General features: G+C 38.4%; 2 protein-coding genes across 2 annotated transcripts in view; one reads left to right on the top strand and one right to left on the bottom strand.

The window, feature by feature from the left end:
* LOC137992174 (alpha-N-acetylgalactosaminidase-like) overlaps nt 1-9230 on the top strand; it is a 15764-nt gene extending 6534 nt beyond the window's left edge. The window contains exons 8-14 of the mRNA XM_068837319.1: nt 1041-1100; nt 1607-1708; nt 3279-3353; nt 4007-4071; nt 5501-5558; nt 6459-6575; nt 7642-9230. Coding sequence (XP_068693420.1) covers nt 1041-1100; nt 1607-1708; nt 3279-3353; nt 4007-4071; nt 5501-5558; nt 6459-6575; nt 7642-7785 — 621 coding nt within the window. The 3' untranslated portion in view covers nt 7786-9230. The remainder of the gene's footprint in view (nt 1-1040; nt 1101-1606; nt 1709-3278; nt 3354-4006; nt 4072-5500; nt 5559-6458; nt 6576-7641) is intronic.
* An 842-nt stretch (nt 9231-10072) lies between these two features.
* On the bottom strand, nt 10073-24137 carry LOC137992173 (protein disulfide-isomerase A3-like). The gene is made up of 12 exons (XM_068837318.1): nt 23895-24137; nt 23690-23777; nt 21382-21502; nt 21229-21276; nt 20605-20664; nt 19840-19963; nt 18856-19070; nt 17383-17578; nt 15826-15928; nt 14505-14633; nt 13230-13309; nt 10073-10559 (listed from the first exon to the last, which is right to left on the bottom strand). The coding sequence occupies exons 1-12, from the start codon at nt 24029-24031 to the stop codon at nt 10382-10384; spliced, it is 1479 nt and encodes a 492-aa protein (XP_068693419.1). The 5' UTR covers nt 24032-24137; the 3' UTR covers nt 10073-10381.
* Nucleotides 24138-24870: the final 733 nt, after the last annotated feature.

Here is a 24870-nt window from a genome sequence, read left to right as displayed (position 1 = left end):
TTATTGAACAGACGCACGGCAACATGGAATCTATTTGTTAATCTGTAAAATTATTATTTTGCCAGTTATTCCTTATCCTTAAAACCCCTAACCGGCCCTCATAGGTGTATTTTAAAATGTGTGGAGGGATATATATGTTTGTACATGAAAACACAAGTCAAAGTTGAAAATTTATGTTGAGGGGCTATGTAAGAGTCCATGGCTTTTGCATAAAAAAGGTAGGATGGCAAATAGTAAGGGAGAAGGTTTAATACAGAAGGCCATAACACTACTGATATTCCACAACTATATAATTTTACCAGGAAGGTTTAAGACAACACACAAACTACCAATATCAGGGCATCATAAATTGTACAGCTGTGTCAAGAAGCGCCCCATTTTAATCACATTTCAACAGAGAACAGTGGAACTCCGCTATAACAAAGACCCAGTTGTAACGAACAACCTGAAAGCCTCGCAGAATTACAGTAAAACATGTGGAAACGAACTCCGCTATAGCGAATAGATTTTACGGTCCCAACGCACACTTTACCCCGCTATAACAAATATTCTGTCCGGTCGCACGCAGCAGTCAGTAAAAACGACAGATTTGAGTAGAAATCACACCTTGCTTTATTCCGGCTTTGACAAATACGTGTACTGTACTATTGAAGTGTTGAATTAATGCTTCAGCGTGCTGACACATTACTTCCGAAATTTAAAGTCAATTGAAAGTGTTTTTGAATTTGATGTGTCTTGATTGTTAACGCGTTACACTTACAGTTTACAGTATCAAAAGAATACAAAATTAATAATGTTTTCTTTGTAAAGTATTGAATTTTTGGTAATTGTAATTTCTTAAATTACCTCGCTATAACGAATATTTTTGCTATTAACCAGGTAATACGATATAACGGAGTCTTGAGACCCCGCTGTAACGAACATTTTTTTCGGTACTTCATTTTAGTGGGGTTCCGCTGTAGTTACAAGTGTATTTTTCCTGTTGTTGTTATTGTCTAAGGCCACTGATTAAATTTAGATTTCCTGCTTTCCATTTTCAGCCCAATTACCAGCTGATAGCTAAGCATTGCAACTTGTGGCGCAATTACAATGATATACAGGTGGGAAGTAAGTTTTTAAGAGATTAAACGTGACCGCGGGCAATGTTAACGGACCAAAACAAAAGATCTCTCATTGTTCATTACACCATCGTTATCTGTATCTCCTGAAATTGATTGCAAACCATCTATTGGTGTACCTAAGCGGGATAGAGAAGGTTTGATTCTGGAATTGAATGATTTATTTGTAAACGGGTGAAGGATGAATTCTTCTCAGATTGTTCTGTTTGGGCAACCTAAATCTTAACCCTGAATAATTTTGTATTGGGTTACAAAGGAAGCTCTAAAGGAAAATGAAGAAGGCACACCCAAAGATTCACCACCTGCGGGGTGAAAAATGGGTGCAATGTCATAATCAGGCTACTGTTACTGTTGCTGTAAATATGTCTGGTATTGCAAGACTTTGACCTCTTCCTCCTCAGATAAAAAAAGCCCCAGTCTATTCCCCTTTTCCTCTCTTCTAATTTGTCTGCTGTACAAAACAATTCACTTTTGGGTTTCTACTGTAGGACTCGTGGTATAGCTTCCTAAGAATAACTGATTGGTACGGCGATCATCAACACGAGATGATGCCTGCTCATGGACCTGGACACTGGAATGACCCTGACCAGGTATAATACGGCAACCTTCAACGAAAACGTCACTCCAAAATACAACTAAGCGCAATATATTAAATTATTATATGACTAGCTCCGTGAGCGGGCAAGTTGAACCAAATCGCGCGCTCTGATTGGCTACCCGAGCGGGCAAGATGGAGCGATACTGCCCGCTCGGGATTTCTCGCTTGGTCCCGCAAGATCAAAGATCATTTTTTGGTGTTTTAAGTCATATAATAAATCCTTTATTGACCAAGATTGTTCGGTCAAGATGACTGGATATTGGCCTCGTTCTTTTTTTGCGTGTTTATGGACCTCGACGACACGCAAAAAAAGAACTTGGCCAATATCCAGTCATCTTGACCTCACGCTTGGTCAATAACCCATACGTATTTCGCAATTATTCCGTCTTGTTCACGTCGTAGAATACAGGCGACGTATCTTGTAACTGGATGAGTACAAAGGGTTATAAAGTAAAGATAGGAAATGAATGGTTCATTGTTGTCTGCTCACGCTGTAGTTGCTGAAGAGATTATAAACTAATTGAAAACTGCGAGCCAAAATTTTGGCTTTCCGTTTATAAAAAAATGGGTGACAGAATGAAAAAAATGACGAATCTTTAGTGAACTTGAACTTGAATGGCTTTCGAAGTTTGAAATATGGCTCTCTAAATTATAGATCCATGGGTTCCTCGTGAAATTAAGAACAAAATTTTACTCGACCCATTTGTCACACTGGAAAGAGGAAAGGAATTTGATTTTCATTTATCCTTTTCGCACGTTGCCGAGCGACTAGTTAATCGTCTCTCGGTAGGCGAAATACACTGTCAACCACCAATAATTCTACCAAGAAAGTAATGACCAATTCAACCAGTGGTCAGAACGTGTCTTGAACTCGAGATCCCCGGATCTCAAGGCAAGTGCCCTAACCACTGGGCCGTACGTGCCTCATACTGCCTTTAGAGTCATCGGAGGCCCTAGAGTGGTGATGACAAAGCAAATTAATTAACAGGGCCCGGTTGTTCGAAAGCCGATTAGCTTAATCCAGGATTAGCATAAACTTTTGTTTCAAGTTTGAAACTTTTTGGCGAAGTTTCTTTTGCTTATTTTTGTTTTTCAAGATTGACTTCTTCCAATGTAAAGTTTTGCCGAATATCAGTATTGGAACAGCATTTGCGAGTAGAGAAATAAACTTCTCGGTTAATTTTTAATCTTGGATTAGCCTTAATCGGCTTTTGAACAACCTGGCCCAGGGCATCACTGTCCTTTCAAACTTTTAATCTTTATATATAGGAATTTCACGCGTTCAGAATCCACGTAGTTTTCGTGTATGTATTGCATGGAGTTTTATCCTTTCAATACATCAGGCCCCAGTTGTTCAAAAGATGTATAGCGCTATCCACTGGATAAATCACTATCCAGTGGATAACTAATAGCGAATGGACAGCGATTTTTCCGGTGGATTTTGAACAACTGGAGCCTGGTTCACATCACTTGGCTAGCCTTCATATTTTAGCAAAAAAGGGTCACAAAGCAAACAATTAAGACGACCCTGGCATGATATGACTTTTTTTATTATGCTGTAGTTAATTATAGGAGACTTCAGCCTGAGCTATGAACAATCCAAGACTCAATTTGCAATCTGGGCTATTCTTGCTGCGGTAAGTCTCCCAGGCTCCTCATACCGGGTTACGCAGGCTTTCCCCAGGAGAGGTAACATGAAATCCTTTATCATGTGGAGGCAATTTACGCCCTATCCACATTAAAAATTCTCCGTCTTCAACCTGGTGAAAATGAAGCAAAATGTTTTCATCCACGATAGTCTTCATATCATTGTCACCTTTCCAAGTCAAACCGCTCAAAAACGATATAAATTAGTTTTCTCAAAATTCTCCCACGCGACCATACTTGAGCATTTCTTTCTTGCCGCGGAAGTGTTTGTTTGAAAAAAAAAAAAGCGGCTATTTTGACGTCGGAAGTGTCAACATCTCCGAGTGAAGCTGGTATCAGTAAAAGCCATTGTGGTGTTCCTCCGTTTGTAAGACCCTTTATTCTGGGCTTGATCACTGGTTTTAGGTGCGCTATAAACCGTCAATATAGAAATCAATGAGTTACATTAAACACAGGATTGTTAAGATACCCAACTGGAAGGAGAAATTTTTCAAAGCTTTGCGGACCCAAAATCGGGATCAGTGAAAACAAGTTTAGAACGTCTTCAATCGAATCTAGTGTTTCCTTTTGTGAGATTTCTAGTGTAGGTTTTGTAATCAACGAAATGTCAAGTGCTGTTTTTGTTTTTCTTTCTTTCTCATAGCCTCTCATGATGTCAAATGACCTGCGCAACATTGCTCCATGGGCCAGAGACATTTTACTTAACCAGTAGGAAACTTTGTTTTTTGTTTACGTTGTTTAAGTTATCCCACCTGGCCGGCGTTCGGCAGGGTGTGGGCGCGTAGGAACTCGATGACGCAAACAGCGCGCGCAAGGAATTTTGGGCCGGAATTACTTAACTCTGTTATATTATGTCGGCCACGCAGGGTTTGTTTACTGGAGCTTAAGGGCGGCGCCTACTGTTGTTATTGCGCTTACGTTCTGCGCAACTCGAGATCACTCGGGTTTCCTATCGGTGATGCTTGCCAGGCGCGTAGCGTCCTATACGCAAATACGCACGTGCGTACTTGAAGTGACCAGAAAATTTTGAAATTTTAAGAAATTGTTTCTATTTTTAACTTTTACTTGTACGCAACCAAGATTTCCTTATGGAAACACCACTTTGATTAAATTCTAAAAACTAAAACAAAAGCTATACCATGTTCTCACCTAGTTTTGCATTGTACTTTTTTTTACACTAAGCAATGCAATGTTGTTTGGTCAACGTGCAACAAAAAGGCGAAGTTGCAAAGGAGCGACGTTCCAAGAACGTTCTTGACAAAGGAGCGACGTTCTGAGAACGTTGTTGACAATTCCAGTCAAGCTAGCACATTCAACCAAAACAATGTTTTGTTTGCGCCAAGGTTGCTCAAAATAAGGGCAAGACGCGTTTTTCTTTGTTTGTAATCACACAACTATTTCGAACAAGAAATAAAGAACGCAGTATTTTTCGCTTAGTTTACTTAGGTTTCTAGATCATATGTACTTGTGCGTACTTGAAAAAATGACCACGCTACGCGCCTGCTTGCTAATACAGGGATATTCTTGCGCTGTTTAAAACTATCCGGCGGAGAAAGTAGATCTTAGTAAGTACTCTTGGTATCCAAAAAAAAAAGTGGGGGTAACCATGCAATTTTGAGAGATAATTGAGCTTCAATTTGAGAAAGAACGCCATACGTTGCTTTGTATTTTAAAGCTTTTTGCAAATATTATTTTTGAATCATCTTTGAAAAATGTGTTGTTACCCCCAATTTACTTTTTGGATTTCAATAACACTTGCTAAGATCTACATTTCCTGCATAATCATAAACTGAGGCAAAAATACCTTTGAATTAGTAGGTACCGTCCTTAAGCATGGACGTGATGTTTTTGAGCTACCGACGGAAACCAGGAGTAAACATTTGAGCACGCAAGGACAGTAGTCTCTCACAGATTTAAATCAAGTGTCTCCAACAGTGAAAAGATACTTAAGTGTCAAGACAAGTTTTAAAAGGAAAACATCGCACTTCCGGTTGCTTTCCGTGACTCAAACAGGAAGTGCATTTGCTGTCTAGATCCATTCATGCTTGCATTCATCGTACAAGCTTTCCCTCCTAAGCTTCTTGTTTCACTTTGGGTATACTGACGAAGTTTACTGTATTTGGTTTTTGTGCTTTAGAGAGGTAATAGACGTAAATCAAGATAGAAGTGGAAAAATGGGACGCAGAGTTTCTCAAGTAGGTATTGTGCTTTAAAAGTGAATATTTGCAACTTGGCGTCCTTTTTAGTTTAACGTAACGGATCTCAGAATCAATTTGAAATGGCTTTCTTGATTCCAGCCCACCTCTTTTTTTAATGTATTTTTATTTTATTGCTTCCATCCCTCCTTCGGGGAATCACCGCGTCAAGCTGCTTCCTGATGTGTGCATCAGAAATTTGGGAGCTTAACTAAGCAAAGACAACAGTCAAAGTTACTGAAATGAACGCTGTCTTTACTCTTCAAATCATTTTTGTAAGGACATCCGATCGTTGTAGCCGTGTACCAACTGTCCATTAATGGCGTTGATATTTTGCGGAAAAAAAGACTGAAAGATTGTGTTCGTGTGTTACCGTCTTCCACAAAACTGTGTCGCCGCAGTACAGTTGATTTTGTGTACGCCGTTTTACCAATTACTCGCCCCTACTCGCTATGAAACTTTACATTAACACAGCGCAAAGCTTGATGACATAAAAATGTTTGTCGAGGATACATAGGTGCTGCCCTTTGTAATGACGTCTGCAAATGGTTAGACTTTCTAGGCTTTTCTTATAAGGACAATAAACCGTAGGTGCCGTCTCACAAACAAGGCGTGACGTTCCCGGTGTTGTGGTCTATCCTATATGTAGTATACATTACATTTACATTTACCACTATGCCAGCACGCCCTCTCTACGAGGCTTATGTGCTCGGGTCGGTCAGCGTTCTTACAAGATGTTATTGTTCAGTGTTCAATGTACCGCTGACCGAAGCGACTTCCTAGTATGGTGCATTCTGACTCAGGACTATCCAATTAAAAGCACTGAAAGCGTTGCGATGGGACACTTAATTTAGCCACGTGGCTCAGTACCATTATCGCCATCATCTGCTTTCCTTTCAGGATTTCAGAATGCATACCGAGATCTGGGCGCGGCCGTTGTCTGATGACTCAGTTGCTGTAGTTTTGTTTAGTCGAAGGACAGATCAGCCGTTCGTGATTGAGGCGTATTTCGATGAGGTACTGGTCTGTGGGTTCTTTTTTTTTTCGCCACAGCAATCTTACATTTGTCTAATTTGATTTCCCACCGAAAAAGAGGCATCATATGTAGGTTGAGTTTGTTGGTTCTTTACTCTGCTTCGAGAGAGTTTTTGCCGGGTATTCCGGTTTTCCCCTCCCCTGAAAAACCAACATTTGATAATTTGCATTCAGACTATTTAGTTGATTTTCAATTTACAGTGTCTCCAAAAAGTGTCCCGGCGCCAGAAGACTAGACATTTAAATAAAGTTCGTCATCATAAGGGGAGAATGGGACTAGTGATCTACAGTTTGTAGACGTCCACTCGTTAAGAGAATTGACCTCTTTAGCTTTTACGTTTTGTTTGCCATTTCAGACCACGTGATGTTACTCAAGGGAACAGTTTCTTTCAAATGTCGTCTCATGCACGTGCATATGTATGCATAATTTATGAAAAAACAAAAGAAAAATTCCCTTGGAAACATCACGTGGTCTGAAATGGCAAAACAAAACGTACAAGCTAAAAGGGTTTCGAAGCAAGCAACCGTGGACAATTTTCCTGTCGGTGTACGTTGGATCAATGGCTTGATCTGATCGGCGTTATTTCAAGTTGAGAAACTAAATATTTTAAGCAAAAGCCGATACAAAACACACGCATGCTCACATCAGGCTGCAAAAGTCAATATGGCGTAGTTTATCTGGACGAGAGAGACTGGTTTCTAGTTCTTAGTTCCTCGCAATCACATTTTGCGAAACTGTTGGTTCTTTTGTTGGCGCAATGTTGGAACCGTTTGAAGGGCATCCGCACAACTTTGTTTGTGCGTCCAACATTCGCCGAACATCCGTTCAACTTTTGTTGAACGAATTTTGGTCAAATGTTGAAACCGTTTAAACGGGCCTGAAAAGTTCCATTGCCAAACACTCGGATTTGAACGAAGTTTTTAAAAAAAATCCGAAATTTATTCTAAGCGAAGAAATAGTTTGGTTGAGTTTTCTTGGGACGTAATTAGTGCTTTTTTGGTCGAATTTACCAAGCCGCAAGCTACAAAACCTCTTTTTGTTTTTCAGGTTGGACTTGCAACATCGTTGGCAAAAGCACGTGACCTATTTGAACACAAGAACCTTGGCACCTTCAAAAAAAGTTTTAAGGCAAAAGTAAACCCCAATGGGGTGGTTATGGTCAAACTATCTCCCATACAAGATGAATTGTGATGCGAGTCATGGACACGGCAGTTGGGAAGTCAGTCAAGTGTGAAAACTTGTCAACTATCTTAGGTTTTTCCATAGAATTTTGCCAAAGATCGGTTATAAAGGAGAACTGAAGCCAAAAATCAAGTAACTTTTTTGTCACTTCATTTCAACAACTATGCATTTTAAAACAATTTCTCATACTTTTTTCCTTCTCAAACGACATGTTGGAAGCATAAAAACAAGCTTTTCAAGCGATAGTTGGCTCAAGATTCGGCTATGGTACGGAGGCTCAGAACTCCCGTGCCAGCGGTTCTTTTTTAACTTTGTGACGTAGGATATGGGGAAGAAGTGAAGTGCTGTGCAGTTTGAGGACTTAGTATGAGTTGACATCCTGCGTCTTTCTGAACCCTGGCTGCACCCTTTATGGCGACCATTCTGAAGATCTTTCGCATCTATTATGGCATTGCGAAAAACCCTCTTCCCTTTTGGATGGTTCTTAGAATAAATGATGGTTGGAGACGAAGGCCATCATCCCAGATAATTACCAAACGAGTGTGGTCTTCCCACTGGGTTTGAAAGCTGATAATTCTCCGCGCCCCTCACTGCAATTAAATTTGGGTTTCTTAATAGCTAAATTCATAAGCTAATAAGCCAATTACGTCGCCCAATTCTGGTCACGCGGACGAGTTTGAAACCCAATGAAACACTACTTGATTTAGTAATGAATTTCAAACACATGTGGTTTGAAATCAATAATTTTTAAAACAAACATTGTAGAGAAATCTAATTTAATTTTAAGTTACAAGTTTTTATTAATTAATAAAATAAACAATGTAAATTGTATATTTTAAACATGTAATTTTTCAGATGTCCTAAAACCTTTGTACCTTTTTATGTACTTATTGTTTGTAGTTGATGGGATTTTTTTTTCTTCTTCTTTACACTGTCAACACAAGGGCGGATCTAGGATTTTGGCTAGGGGGGTGCACATGTCAGACGGAAATGCACAGGACACCCAATCTTTATATGTTTAGACAATGTATAATTCATGCTTTTAAGAGAGTTGGGCTGAAGTATGATAAATCTGTAAATGATGAGGCAAGTAAAAATCTAACTTAATGCAGTTTTTGTGCTTTTAATATCCTCTAGTAGCTTAATTCGCTTTGCCGTTTTTTAGCTAAGCTTACATTACTAGGAAGAATTATGAGTGTAACACGACAGTAATTTCAGGCGCTTGCTGTGTGATTGTTTACAATTCTTAAGTTTACGTATATATGTTATATACGGACCACTGTCTGTTATTTAGGTTTTTTATTTCGTTTGAAAATTTTAGAATTTTTTAACTAAAACGTTTTTTTTTGGAAACCGAGGGGGGTGCACGTGCACCTCCCCTAGATCCGCCCTTGCAACATGTAATTGTGCACTGTACAATCTTGATTAAAAATAAAAAGTGTGAAAACGTGGGTGAAATAGAGAACTTTGCAGACAGATCAAACTAGAATGCGGCTAATAAAGCACAACGTCGCAACGATCACGAAGTGTGAATTCTCTAGCCTGCGTACAGCCGCCCCCTCCCCTCAGAAAAAATCAATGTACAATGGACACAGCCATCGAAAATATGTAAGCCATGAATATTTCGGTCAGTATTGATCACATTCAATAATTTCTGCAAAACGACCTGAGGGGAGAGGGCAGCTGCACACAGGCTAGACCCCATAACCCCATTTCATTGCGTGGGTGGTTTGTACGTGCAATAGATCTTCAGATGTTTAGCAGGTCGCTTCCTGGAAATGGCAGGATTCTACTTGTTTTTAAGAGTAAATGTTGTATTATTCTAACTTTTCTGGCTCTTTTGAGCTCGCTATTTGGAACTAACAGGCCACAAACGAGGTAATATTAAACAATTTCTTTCATTTTTGGGAAAACGCTAATTCAATCCGACGTTTGCCTTAAACGCGAAGCCGTATCTTATTATGTTTCTCTTCCAGAACTTGTACAATACACAATTTCACCTGGGTCAGGGAGAGGTTGGTTGCAAACTGGTTGCTAAATTTCGCGCGAAATTCTTTTACCCATAACTCACACCTGAAAACGGTATGATTTTTTTGGGCGGGGTATTACCTGCGAATTAGGCATAGTCGCGGGAATTTTACCGGAGTAGCAATGGCTCAAAAAACCCTTTCATTCACTGTAACGATAGCCTTGCTTCCACCTCTTCGTATCCAAGGGAAATTGTAAAGTTAACTCTGCGACGTTTCGCAAACATTCACTAAACGTAGGAATCAAAATTCAATTCACAGCAAACAAGTATTTTTCAAAACTTCCCTTTCGTTTAATGCAACCTTTTAAAAAATACTTCCCCCTCAACCACTGTGTCGTTTGTTGTCGATAACCAAAGAAGCATTACAAATCGTCTCCTATAGTCCACTGTCTTTGCCTCCGGCAAAATGTACGTCCAATCCTTTCTTTTTTTAAGAGATACCAGAAGCAAGAATGAAAAGTCACATCTTGGCGCAAGAGTTTAAATACCTCGTGCTTCGACAGTTCTCAGGAAGAAAGCTGACGGATGATAGAAATTTGATAAGGCCTAGCTAAGCGAAAAAAAACTTCCGCTAATTTACAATTCATCTTTAGATTTCTTGGACTTCTTTTTCTTCTTGTCGGCAGAGGGAAGTTGAAAACTGTTGGTAGCTTCCTTTTGGAGATATTCCACAAACGAATTCACGTCTCTTCCACCTGTATACTTCATGGGCTGGTCTTTGTTGTTCATGGAGGCAAAGTAGATTGTTGGGAATCTGTTGGAGAATAAAGCAAACACCGTCTTGTTAGTCATAACCATGAACGATCTACACTAAAGTGTTTTTTTCCTTCATTAAAACGCTTTGTGGTTGGCTCCAATCCCCAAACCAATCACAATAAATTATTTTTTATTTTATTATATAGATACAGATGAAATACTAGTACTTTCTTTTTTCTAAAAAAAAGCAATATCTTCACGCGCGCAGTGAAGATGAAGAAGATATTTTTATCATTCTTATGTGAGGATAGAAGTGTCGTCATGGTAACTAAAACAATTAGCCAATAAAAAGCATCTCTACTGCTTAACATTTTTATATGACTCACTTTGACATTACCCTGACTTCTTTTTCGTAACCTTCATATCTAGTTCCATGTTACACTACACGAGTGTTTCAGCGGTTTACGACCACTTTTTCACCATTAGAAAATGAAGAAAACAAGTTGTTCTTAATCTGAACAAATGTAATGGTATCCCGCACTCCTTTGCTACGCTCACTCGTGAGAGATACTATCAGCACTCTAAGATAAAATTCGTATCCCAGCGCAGCCATGTAATATCCTCTATGTACCCTTACTGGCACAAAAATTTCCACTCAGCACCAGATATGTTTTGGATTCTGCTATTGCTTAAAGGGGCTATTTCATGCAAAATGATGTTATTTCATGACACCGAAAATGCCCAAAAAGTAGAATGAAACATTGCAATGGACAACATTGAAATGGATTGCAATTGGCTAATCGAAAAAAATCGGCCCGACGTTTTTCAAATTTATGGCAAATCGCCTGGATAAAGGTCGTTTTTTGCTCAGAATCACCTTGCTTGTAGTGCAACGATAATTGTTATCAGTAACGGAATTCCATATTACCGTTTTCCAGTTTTACACTCGTGAGAAACTAAAGATTTCTCACACCCTAAAACATAGGTGACGTAGCCCCTTTAAAGATAGGGCGATTTCAATTGATTGTTGAAGAGATTAGAGTGTTGATTGGTTTTAAATTCCCGTGCCAAATTGGGTTGCATCAGCAAGTTCGTGGTCTTAGCACCTGCTAATCCAGCCAACTTGTAAAACCAAAACATATGGTGATAGAGCCTTTTCTGTTTGTGCCCCGAAGATTTGGAACACTATCCCTTTGGAAATACGTCAATCCAGTACAGTTTTATCATTTAAGAAAAAACTTAAGACCTTCCTTTTTATTAGATTTATTGAGAGTAACTCATTATATTTTTAGTTTTTAGTTTTTAATTTTTATTCCTAAATTTTATAATTGTAGTTTTAGAGATAATTTTGTAAAGCGCCTCGGACAGGTAATGGATGTGAGCGCTATATAAATGAAATATTATTATTATTATTATTATTCGTGACGACTGGCTTTCTATTTCCCAAGTATGTTATCATTGGCCAATGTTGTAACTTGAGGTTTCAATAAACTAAAAAACCGCTCTTGTTCACCGCAAATAAAAATTAACGAAATTTTGCCCCGCCTCGTTGGGTCCAAACAGATCCGGGCAAGTTCACGAGAGGGAGTGATATAGTTTTATTTACATGGCAAGTGCCTGTTGTCGATATAACGATTGCTCTGATTGGCAAAATAGTAGGACATTATTCCACCTCATTATATGGAGTACTCTGATTGGCTGGTTTTCGGTCGGGATTTTACAGGACGGCCGTTACCATAGAAACGGGACGTTTCCATATTTTTTCGCCGTCCCGGGAACTATGCCATATAATAAACAACTGAAAAACCTCATTTGCTTGGAACCGCTAGGGAAATATTGGCTTTCGGTCGTTTTGTACGGACCTTGCTGCGCTCGCTCCGTACTGCCACTACTTCGGGCCAATATTCTCCAGTACGGCCCTCGTGCTCGGTTAGCAAGAGGTTAACAATATCCCCAGAAACATATAGAGGATCTTAGATGGCCGCGCCGAGTCATACAAAATTTCTTTTCGAGTGTTGAAAAAAAAAAGTTCTGTTTATTGTACAAACAACAATGAAATACCAAACCATTTCACTAGTATGTTTTTTGTAGTCCTATTAAACGCACAACAATGGCACGGTTTATTACGCAACTATAGCAAAGGGATCTTTTCACGTGAGGATATCATATTTTTGAGCGAAAGCCCACCTGATATTTTGTTAGTGTTTATATAATAATACAAATTATGCATTTTTTTTTTTAATGTGGCTAAGTTAGACTCGAAGTAATGGTTTCACCCTTAGCAGTACGTGACCTGCGGGGTGGCCCTTTGGAGATTTGCCGGGCCTTTGTGTCATGTTGCCTTTCTCATGCATTATTGCTTGTTGATCTTTGCGGATCAATTGCTCTCTGTTAGTGAATCTTTGCGGATTCTCGCCCCTTCCTTCGTGATCTCTAGGTAAGTACAGTATGGGTCAGGTAAGTTGTTTCCACTGATTACTCAGTGTGACGGTGCCAGTTAGCGGCTGCATGTGGGGGTGGTTCCCGCTTCCAGGGTTGCCATGGATACCTCCCCTTTGGCTTATGGCTTCTGCTTCCCGCTAACCTTTAAGGCACCAGTTCCCAAGCTCATCCATTTATGATGAGTTTAAGATAAAAAAACAAACTAATTACAATGCCAAATTAATGACAAGTTAAAGTACCTTCAATAAACTATATATAAATTCAGTTAACCATATGTAAAACTCACCCTTCAACTTTGAAAGGCGGAGGTACATCATTGGCTGTAGCATCCATCTTGGCAATAACAACATCTTTCACATCTTTCACCTACATCAGCACAGAAAATGCAACATTAATTAATTTAAGGACGGCCTATTTAATTAATTAAGGGACGGTGCCTACTAAGATATTTTAGCCCCGGTGTGTGATTATGCAGGAAATGTAGATCTTAACAAGTGTTATTGAAATCTAAACAGAAAATTGGGGGGGGGGGGGGGGAGGGGAGGGGGTAACCACGCCTTTTTCAAAGATAATTCATAAATAACATTTGTAAAAAGCTTTAAAATACAAAGCAATGTATGGCGTTCTTTCTCAAATTGAAGCTTAATTATACCTCAAAAATGCATGGCTACCCCCAATCTTCTTTTTGGATACCAAGCGTACTTACTAAGTAAGGTCTACTTTTCCGGATAATTTTAAACCGTGCAAAAATATCCCTATACTAGTAAGCATCACCGATAGGAAACCGGAGTATCTCGAGATGCGCAGAACGTATGCGCAATAACACTAGTAGGCACCGTCCTTAAGTTCTCGTATAATACTCGTGGACATTTTGCTTATTGCTCGTATTTTTCCTTTCCCAGTGGGGCTTGGAAAAATACTATTCAACTCACAAAATATCCGCAGGTATTACATGTTAAACCATCGAATAAGATGTATGTATTCACGAGTTGTTTGTGTGAAAACCCAAACTAGCGAGGTACGAGCAAGTAAGGGCTTTTTGACACAAACAAGTAAATATACATGTAACCTCATACAAAGCACTTTCTATGATGTGAACTGTACATTACACATAAGACAAGAATTTTCATTGAACCAGTTTTCTTAACACAAGGAGAAGGAGAAAAAAAGTAGAGGCAAGAGAGGCGCCGCTAAAAAGAGACCAAATCTGAAAAAAGCTATTTGAATGTAAACGATGCACGACTCTGACTGGCTCGGAAAGGCTCGGAAAGGCCTTTACGCTAAAGTCGATTGGTTATACTTCCACACGCGAAATTACTTTACACTATTCTGATTGGCTGTATCTATAGGCTTCTTTCACAAGTGAAAATAGATTGTATCGATTTTTACAAGTGAGCTTTATGGAATAAAATTATTTTGTTACGTGTAATATAAGAGTGAAATGCATACAGCCTTCATAGCAAATTATTTAATGTTTTATATAGATTTGTGGCAACCCCATAAAATACGAAAATTAGCCATGCTGGGCTACACCATTCATTATTTTGAAGTAACAACGCACCTTCTCTCCAAGTTCTTTATAAATGGGCTCCAAGTTCTTGCAATGGCCACACCACGGGGCATAGAATTCAATCAAGACATCTTTACTTGGGTCATTGACAATTTCATCAAACGTCTGTCCAACAACAACCTGAACGAATTAAAGGATAAAAATATACTTGTTTCAGATCTTCTGTGGTTAAAACTGTCAGCACCTTATTGAAGCAAATGCAAAAACAAAACATGCAACAAAAATTACAAAAGAGAATCTTTCTACAAGAGATAAGCGAAATAGGGACATTGAACATCTGTTACAACACCAGAAAGTAGCACAGGGAACTGATAGTCTTGTCAGTGTTCTGGGGAGCACAGGGGGGATCCAGGATTTTTCTCAGGAGGGGGGTGTACCACTTAATTGCAGAATACCAGTTGTATTAGAAAACCTCAGGTCATCTCAAGGGGGGGGAGGGTGCACACCCCTGCCCCCTCCCCCAAGATCTGCCCCAGGAGCAGTTGCCAGTGATAGTAAGAAGTGAGGCAGGGAAGACAAAAAATTCACCACCTGCTAAGAAGGCTCAACTTCAGGCCCTAGTTGTAACTTTATCCAGTGGATAAGTCACCATCCAGAGGATAAAATACACTTCACAATAAAACATTGGCCAAGATTTTCTTACAAACTTTTTAACTAGATGTGCTTAGAGTGTGCATATTTACAGTTACGCTGGCAAACACCGAGATCTTGACATAGATTGAAACCGAAATTTGAAATTTATCCACCAGATCAAGTTATTATCTGGCCTCTGAAAGACTGAGGCTTGTTGTGTAAGAGAGATCTGCACTATTAAAGGACAAGGTGTTCCTCTGATTCACACCAAGCTTTTGTGTTTGAGCAAATTTTGAAAGCCCACTATTATCTGAAGTCTAATCATAAAAGAGGCAAGGGGCTGTTTTGCATGACACTAGAATGAATTTCAAGGTGGAATTAGTTTTATCTCAGAGTGACTTTTACACTTCATTTACATTAAAAATATATACCCAAGCCATCTCTTGCACACAATTCTCATATCAGGTTAACCAAAAAGAACACACATGAGCAACTTGTCCACTCATGGCATTTTGTCAAGGCAATCAGATGCACAGTGAAACATCACCTTTTGGCAACAATCACCTTAAAAACTGACTTTCTGCACAAACTGAAAACCAAAGAGTACACATCAGAAACCACGACTCCAACCTCAGAACAACAGAAGCTGTTACAAATGCCTCAATAACGACACCCAGCATTCAAAAACTACTGGCACTACACTGATAGCACACAAGAATACCATGACACAATTCAGTACCTTAACTGGTCCATCATTATCTTCAGGAATAGCTTCTGATTTAATGTATGGCTTGAGTTCTGCATTAAAGTATTGGTTTAGGAACGCCCTGAAGTTATCCACACTGAAAGGGACCGAATCAACCAAAGTTAGAGAACTTTGCACAACATATCTTCAACATAAGCCAGAGGTATTTAGAACAGCATCTAAGGAAAATGCTGAACTGGTTTATGCAATATCTTTATTATTATCATTAGTCTGACTACAAAGTCAGTAGCATTACCATTTCGACAAACTTGGGCTTTAAATGGCAAAGAACGTGATACATTGACATGCTCTATAATTTAACCGATTCCAGCAAATCATGACCAATGGTAATATAATTTTTGTTGCAATGAGGTCACCTATTGCTAACAGGTGCCGACGACAGCATTGAAGTTGAACATGCAATGTCTTACTCTCTAGCCAGTCAGATCCCCAACCAAATGAGCTATGTTACAGATCACCTTTACTCAAAAAGCCCTAACCTGTAGCAACAATTTACGGTATACAGACACATTATTGCTCAAGGGACTGTCTTTGGCCCATTCTTTTTTCTTTTTTCGATTATGTTCAATGACATAAAGGCAGTAAATCCATCTGGTAATCTTTTGGTTTAATATGCAGACGACACCATTTGGTGCTAAATTAAGTCAAGCAGATAGCAAGATTGAGGTAAAATCTATGATGGGAATGGACAAGAGATAATCGCACAAGTTTAAATCTAAGGCACTAAAACATGCAAAAAATGTTAAGGAAAGGAAAAACACAAGAAGATCAACCTGACCCTTTGCAATATCTTAGGCGGAAATCTAATTTTAAACTCTTAGGCGTTATTTTTGAGGATAATCGAACTAATTGGGATACAAATTTTGATCACATTTTATCCAAAGCTAGTTCTCATCTTGACATTTGCATGTCTGCAAATACCATGGGTTTTTGGTAGACTACTTTGATCTTCTTTTTAAGTCATTAATTCTTTCAAATTTTACTTGTGCTATTGAGGTTTGGAGTGGTGCTTTCTACAACAAATATCCTAGCCGTACTGATAAATTTTTCAATAGAGATTTTACATTAGGATATACTAAAGAATGTTATTCGGAAAAGGATTGCAAGCTTTGGGATGAAATTAAGTCTACCAACAATACACTTCATCACCTCTTACCACCGATTAGGGATAGAGTTTTAAAAGTGTTTTTATATACAGAACTTTACTTAATTTTGGATCATTAGATAATTTTAGAAATTTGTAAACTGAACACGTCTGTTGTTCAGTGACGTTTTTTACGTGTACTATAAAGACTATTATTATTATTATTATTATTATTATTATTATTATTATTATTATTATTACATTTAGTATGCATCAAAAGATCAGCCAGAAAGGTAGTTAGTTTCATGTGTGTTTCAGTAATGCATAAATATGTTTGAGTATCAGTTTGTTTTCATATAAATATTACAATATTTTTGATGTTGTGAGCCTTTCTCTACACGCCTTAATTATAAATAACTCAAATAATGATTACCATCACTCCATACCTGAATTTTTCTGTCATCTTGTACTTGCTTCCATCATCACTTCTGATTACAACATTAACCTCGTCGTCATCTGCTTTGAAACCAACATCACCTAAAAAGTGTCCGAAATCGCTCTTGCTGGCAATTGCAAATTTCATCACTTTGTTCTTGAATTCAGTAGCAACTTTCAGAACACGGTTGCGCCAGTAATTTGTTCCTACAGAAAGAAAAGAAATAACCTTGATTTGATATTACTATGCACTGTTTGTTGTCGATTTTTTTTGGTCAGAAAGGAAAGTTTTCCTCCTTTCTTAAAGAGGGGGTGATTTTGTGGCATTACAACATGTATCCTCAGATTGGACAAGGCAACTCAGATTGATAGCCTGTCCTAACACTGAACAGTTTTTGACCAATTATTGTTTGAAAACAGATTATGTGGAGGTTTATTTCACTTTTTATGACTGCCAGTAGCAAGTGTGGATTTGTGGTGTTACATCAACGGAAAGTATCTTATCACTGGTTACACTACTAAAGCCGATATTAAAATGGCAGAACACCATACACCTTATTCCAAAATGACCTCCATTTAGATATTCTGTTGTTTTCATTCAAATTAGACCTTGATGCCTCGTTCAAGGCAAAATATTCTTTTGAATTTTCAGCTCAAGAACGAGACATCAAGGGCTAATTTGAATAAAAACAATAGAATATTTAAATGACGGCCATTTTGGAATAAGGTCTATTGCAATAAATGATTACACTACCTCGTGTATTCACACCTAACCTTGACAAAATAACAAAAGGCAATGACACGTGACACAGATTTCAACAAGTTTACCCATTTTCAGTTTGCACATTTTTTGGTGACTTTTAGTTCACTTCATTCCCAGTGCAGCACTCCAGTAACTTGCCTAAGCAATTTTCCCCCTAACTCTAAATGATTCTTGTTACTTCCTGATTGTTTAAAAAATGCTGTTAAATTAAATAATCAGGAGGTAACAAGAGTTATTGGGGGAAATAATAATTTAGTGCACTGTGAGTTTATTTTTGTCTTGTAGGACAAAAATTGCCAAAGGATTCAAGTCTTCTCGGATAAGGACGATAAGCCGGAGGTCCCATCTCACAACCCTTTAATGTTAATAATCCTGTGGGACGTAAAAGAACCCACACACTTGTCGCTAAGATTAGGGCACGTAGTTCCCGGTGTTGTGGTCTATCTTCTGTTGTGTATTATGGTTGGGAGGGTAAAAAAGGGGCCAGTCAGTAATTGGCGCAAGCTGTTGTGGCGCTCTGCCAGCTTGACTGGCAAAGTTAATAAAATAAAATAAAATAAAATATAACAAATATAAGAAGTTATGAAATACGTTACAGGTTTGCATCATAAGGCTACATGTCTTAACTCTTGGCTTTGTCTCAAAAGGCTACGTAGGACAGAACACCTCTCAAATTGTGAATGCTGTAAAATTCGCTTTCATTTAAAGAAAGAAACCTTACCTTTGGGATTTAATTTGTAATCAACTTTGTAATAAACAACACACACAGGCTTTTTAAACTGGTTTTCATTTTCTGATGTCATCTGGCCAACAAGTCCATGAACAGTCTCCTCAATAAACTTCTTCAAGCCAAAACTTGTAACTGTTCCTGCAAAAACTTCTTTGTTGGACTCAAATTTTGAATTAAGGTGCTTTGGACGGAAAATCACCATCTCACTGCAAGTTGAACAGAGGAAATTTAGTTAACCTGTGATCAGGCACTTTTCTCAGTTTTTACTGTTATTGCAGCTTCCCTGGGAAGAAAAACACAGTGATGTTACCGTGAGTCCTGCTGTTTGCATGAGCCAAACAGATTTTATCGGAAATTAACACAGCTCGATGCTGTTAGTGAAAATCACAAATCAACCAGTCAAGAAATCCATGAAATTATTATTGTAGGCCCAAAAGGGTTACGTATGAAAAATAATTATGCAGCTTACATAGGCTGTACGTAACATTATAATGTCTAGTAAGTGTATAATTAAAACTAGGCAGCCATGAAAGTGAGCTTGGCTCACACCATGTCATGTTGTTCGTCAGATTAGTGCAAGACTGGGAACTATTTGGTTAAATGTTCCAGGCGTTCCACAGCATTCACATAAACGATCAAGTGCGAGCAGTTTTGTCATGATTTCTCTTGTTTACTCTTTGCAAAATATGCCATCAAGTCCATTTAAAATGGGTAGAAGAATGTTTTAAAAGTTTCTTTGATGATAATTTACAATTAATGTATATTGTAACAAGTGTAAGATTTTTCATCCTGACTAGTGGGAAAATGAGACGAAAGTAGCCGGCTGAAGATGGCTTACTAGCCAGTGGTTTTGGCCGGCTACTGGCTCTTATTGATTGCCCTGGTTGACTCTAATTTAGATAATATTCCTTTCTTGCAATGTACTTTGATTATCGATAAATTATATTTATGAACAAAATAGAAAAGAAACCGTACTCTCTGTGTCCAAGTTCAGCCATGACTTCTTCACTTGCTGTGTGAGCGAAACTGTGACTTTCCCGGAGTTGATCAGCAACAGCCATGAACTCTGTTTGCAAATCATCATCCTTGTCAAAGAAACCTTTAAAAATTTGATATAAAAAAATGCACCAATCATTGTTAACAGTATTCATTGCTGAATGAAATAACTGTGTATATTTGAAGTGCAGGCTTTACATGAAAGAATGAATGTCTTTCTTAACAATGGATAATATTCCAGGAACCCTTTGATACTGGAGTCAAGGTGGAGGCTACAAGGAAGGTCTTACATCCTTGGGACACTGGTGAAAAAGTGCAGGAATTCAATAAATACCCCATCATTTAATAAAACTGTTGTCTTCCTTTAACCCATTTGACATCCAAACCGGCAGTAACCGGCCGCGCACAACAACCTCTGAATTACCCAAACCGTCCGTAAACATGGCGTCTTGCTTTTAGGCCTCTACCCCCTCCCTAAAAGTAAATCTATATGTTTTGTTTTTATGGAGATTTAGTAGGACAATTGACCAATCATTTGTCATCCTGTAAGCCTATTTTGGCAGCTGCTAAGAGACTCCATGAGGTCTGACAAGCATTGCACGATCACAGAACAATCACAGAAAAACAATCACAGAAAAACAACGGGTGATCCGTCAGGTAACGCATCAAACAATGGGGATATCCCTGCTTTTTTTTATCAATTTGGTAATAAAACTGTACACTATTTAATCTGCCGCCACTAACCAACAATCACAGCAGTGTCTGACTCAAATCTCTTGTTCAGTTCCTCCACAGTGTTGACTTCTGCAATTTAATGCAAAAGATTGATGGTAGTTGAAATTAAAGGATAGAATATGTAAGGAACAAAAATTACAATAAAGTATACATTGACCTGATGGTACGACAGTCAAGTGCAAGTGACCTAGGGTCAGTAAGGATTATTTCCCCTAGGGTGCTTTTATTTTACTCCAAGGTAGTAAGGACCTTTTTTTCCCAACAAAAATAGATTTACGGCATGAAGAACTATGCTTTCAGTTCTCCCAAGGTAATAAAGAAATGAGATTTACCAGCATCAGAGAACAACATACCAATTATTGAATGTTGGACATACTGTTGGAACAGGGAGTGTGGGGTACATTTTGATTAAGGTGAGGGGTTAAGAGGGCATAAAAGTGGAAACCCCTTTGGAATGATCTAGGAGCATGATTTCCAGGATATATGTGAAACCTAGAGGACCCAAGAGGCTTGGAAATGCTGGTTTTGACATTCTTTGTTTACTTCCCACTCATTGTCATATTAGAAGAATCTGCCATCATCATCATCATCACCATCATCATCATCATCATCATTATCATCAGTGATACTAACCTTTAGATGTGGGTTCAGCCTGCTTCTTCATGTATGAAATTATACCAGCTACAAATAAAGATAAAAATTACTCAGAAAATTTGACCACCTCAACCGGTTCATGCAACTGTCATTAGACAATCAAAATGATAGTGGTTTGATTCCTTAGCGTACCAGATTCTCTTGGGCCACTGTATTCCTGAGAAAACTCTCCTTTGCGAAAAATCTTTAGAGTTGGATAGCCACTGACTCCATATTTAGAACAAGTGCTTTTACCACTCTCTGTGCAGTCAACCTATTGAGATACAAATATACCTTTCATTTCAAAATTAAAAATATATATTGGATTATCAAGCCAAAGCAGAATAAGGCTTGAATACCAATGGAGGCAGTGCAGCCAAGTGGCCAGGGCCCTACAGTAGCCTTGAGATCTCAAGATCCCAGGTTCAAGACCTGTTCTGACCACTCGTTGAATTTGACCCTGGGAGTCCCTGGTTCAACTTCTCTTAACAGTTGGTTTTGTTGTTCCATTCTGTCATTTCATTGATTGTGTTTCAATGGCCATGAAAAGCCCCTATGGGGAGTGGTCAGTTACGTATGCATTGTAAGGTACTGTTTGGGAGAGCAAATTCAAAAGGATGATTGTACACATTGGTAAAGGCCATCAGCATTCCTCAAATCAGAACCAGTCCCAATCAAGCAACAAGCATCAATAATAAGATTACAAGAAGCTTGTAATTGGTAAATTCCACTGCCTCGGGCTGCAACAATATCCTTAAAATATGGCTTTTCAATCTAACTGTTTGATTTTGCCTCTAACTTGACAGATGTATGAAGAAAAATTCCCTAAATCAAGTGAAATCATTGCTGAGTTATATATATGTAAGGGACAGAAATCACGTGAGGCTGAACACTACTGTGAATGTGATGGATGAAGAACCTGATCAACAGCATCAGGAACTTCTTTGTGCATCACCCAAGGACATCGATTCTAATCCAGGTCAGAGATTTTTCTCTGTGCGTAAAATTTCCTTCAATTCTTAACATATCAAAAATTCCTCACACAGTATTGGAGTGCATTCATCTGTGACTAAGATGCAACAAAGTGTGGTTGTTTTCGAAATAAAGTGAAGGGGCAGGAGCTTCTGCAGCAGACTCGGTCATTCTGAGTTTGAGGCCTTAAAACTAAAAGGCAATATTAAATACCAAAAAACTAAAACTCTATTCAAATAATTCAATCTATTAGCGTTAATATGATATATAGTTTGACCCAAGCCCGTAAATAAGGTTTTGACTAACAAACGATCAGTCTGACCAGACAGGCTGACTGGGGTCTTATGTTATGACGCGAAATTAAGACATATTTTCACTTAAGAAAACCAAATGCAAAAGTGGCGTTTTAATATATGGCCATAATGCATAATGGCTAAGTTTCATGATTTTTATTTGTTTTCATTTGCAGATTGTGTTTCACGTTGTCTTACTAGTAACGCTACGCCAAAATGTAAACACTCCCACCCTTATTCATGCAGTTCGGATTTCAAAGTTCGCGGAGGTGTTTCCCGAAAACTCATTTACAATGATGTAAATTAAATACACAATGTACTGTGGAATCAACAAGGATACTGTTCCACAAATGCATGTTGTTTGTGTTTTGATCGGACTGATAAGATTTTATGACTAGTTGTTTACAGCAATCCTAACCTTAATCTCAATGAATTACGAGCAATAACACTTTAGGCCTAATTATCCCTAAAACTATATTTGATCTCAAATCCAACCTTTGTCGGTTAGTATTCAATGTATGATGGAGTCATACATGGTGTTTTGGTGCTTTGTTTCGGTGTTTCAGGGTTTAGTAATGCCCCTACAAAAACCAACTGATTTGATTTGAGTTAATTTCGTCAGTGTCCCCAATTAGTGCTCTTGTGCTAAATCCGTTGACACTTAAATAAAGTTATTATTGTTATTATTATTATTATTATTATTATTATTATTATTGTTACTATAATAATATTTATTTAGGTTCAAGGTCTGTTGCAGCAAGTACCTAAAAATCCTGACAAAGTTAATGCCCCCATTGAAGAGTAAAATCGTCTGACGTTAGACAAAATTAAATCTGTAGGGTCAAATGGGTTAATTACTGTCTCATACTTCCGTGTGTGGACGAGTGCCGTCCGATTAAAAGGCACAGATGACCACTTGGTTTGCACATTTAATCACCCAATACCCGCATAAAATGCATTTAAAATATGGGGAAACAACTCTGTGCTAAAAATATCTAATTCTAAACATTGGTTTTCACGATAAAACTCACTAACTGAAACTATCAATAAAATAATTTATTTCATTTGTACCAAAATTAGCTAAAACTACTGGTACATTTCAAAACAATCTATAGCCAGTGAACAAATAGACGATTAAAGGATGGAACCGGAACCTTAAAATATGAAAGCTACAATCGAGAGAAGAGATTTCATACCTTCGCGAGTGGAATCGGTGGATCGTTGTCTTTCAATTTAGTAGCCGCGACTTCATACTCTGGAGCAAGTCTTTTGCAATGTCCGCACCTGCAGAAATTTTAAAGTACACAACTTAATATCAACCACAAGCTGTGTACGCCATTATGAGCAACTGAACAAGCGAATAGAAGGTATTTCGGCCAAGGAGGAAATCTCTTAATTTACCATGGTGCAAAAAATTCGACGAGCATTATGTCTTTCCCATCCGTTCCAGATTTGAAATTTTGGTCATCGAGCTCGATTACATCGGAACAAAGAGCCACTGTCGCAAATAAAGAAACGATCAGCCCAGTAACAATCATATTGGACAAATGGAAAAAAAACTTCGAAGTTAGACAGTTCTTCAAAGGTGATGAAGTTTTTTTCCGCACAACGGAAGTTGGAAATGAACATGTGAAATGTGCACACGCTTCAATGATAACGTGGTGGCGCTCTTTGATTGGCTGTCAACTTACACGTGTTGAGATTCGTGCTGAGCTGTTTATTGGTTCCAAAAAACTGGAATTGGAGCTGGGTGCTAGGAAACTGGGAAACTGAAGACAGACTCTACATGACATCCTCGAGCGGTTGTGCTAAAAAGCATCTTACCGGAGTAGAACACAAGAGCATCAAGTGATAGACCTTTTTCTGGACAAAAGTCATCATGCGCGCAAGCTTCCATTAGGGACACCCAAGATTTATTTTAATTGAATGTAATAAAGGTTAAGTTACCACAAAAAAAAAAAAAAAAAGAAAAAGGGACACCCAAGAGTGAATTAGATAAGAGATGTCGTCCATCGAAACAACGACGTCATTGGTTCCAACGAGCATGCTCAAGATTTTTTTCCATATACGGAAGTGCGTTCCAATGTTTAGATTGATAGAAGACCAGAAGAGACGTATTTCTATTTCATAATTGTTTTATTTTAGATACGTGCCGGGAGGATCATCCTCGGAGACACAAGGGCAGTTTGTCAGAATTGGATACCGAAAGGGACTGTCTTGCTTGCATTCTAAACTACCACCATTTCCGTATTGATGTAAGCCGGTGACAAGTGCTTTTACATGTAATGCTTTTTACAGAGAACAAGGGATTTTTTTTTGTCATTGTTGGGAAGGCGTGATGCCTTATCATAGGTGTCAGTTCTTATACGTATTTTCA

Source organism: Montipora foliosa, chromosome 2 (genome assembly GCF_036669935.1).
Source record: "Montipora foliosa isolate CH-2021 chromosome 2, ASM3666993v2, whole genome shotgun sequence".
NCBI classification, from domain to species: domain Eukaryota; kingdom Metazoa; phylum Cnidaria; class Anthozoa; order Scleractinia; family Acroporidae; genus Montipora; species Montipora foliosa.
This window is presented reverse-complemented; position numbering and strand designations above follow the sequence as displayed.

What these genes read in the sequence shown, in the direction of transcription:
- LOC137992173 (XM_068837318.1), bottom strand. Translation starts at nt 24,031, where the DNA reads ATGATTGTTACTGGGCTGATCGTTTCTTTATTTGCGACAGTGGCTCTT. An exon ending in AGACACTGCTGTGATTGTTG is followed by an intron (nt 19,964 to 20,604) that starts GTTAGTGGCGGC and finishes AAATTTTTAAAG; the next exon opens with GTTTCTTTGACAAGGATGAT. An exon ending in AAGATGACAGAAAAATTCAG is followed by an intron (nt 15,929 to 17,382) that starts GTATGGAGTGAT and finishes GGTCCCTTTCAG; the next exon opens with TGTGGATAACTTCAGGGCGT.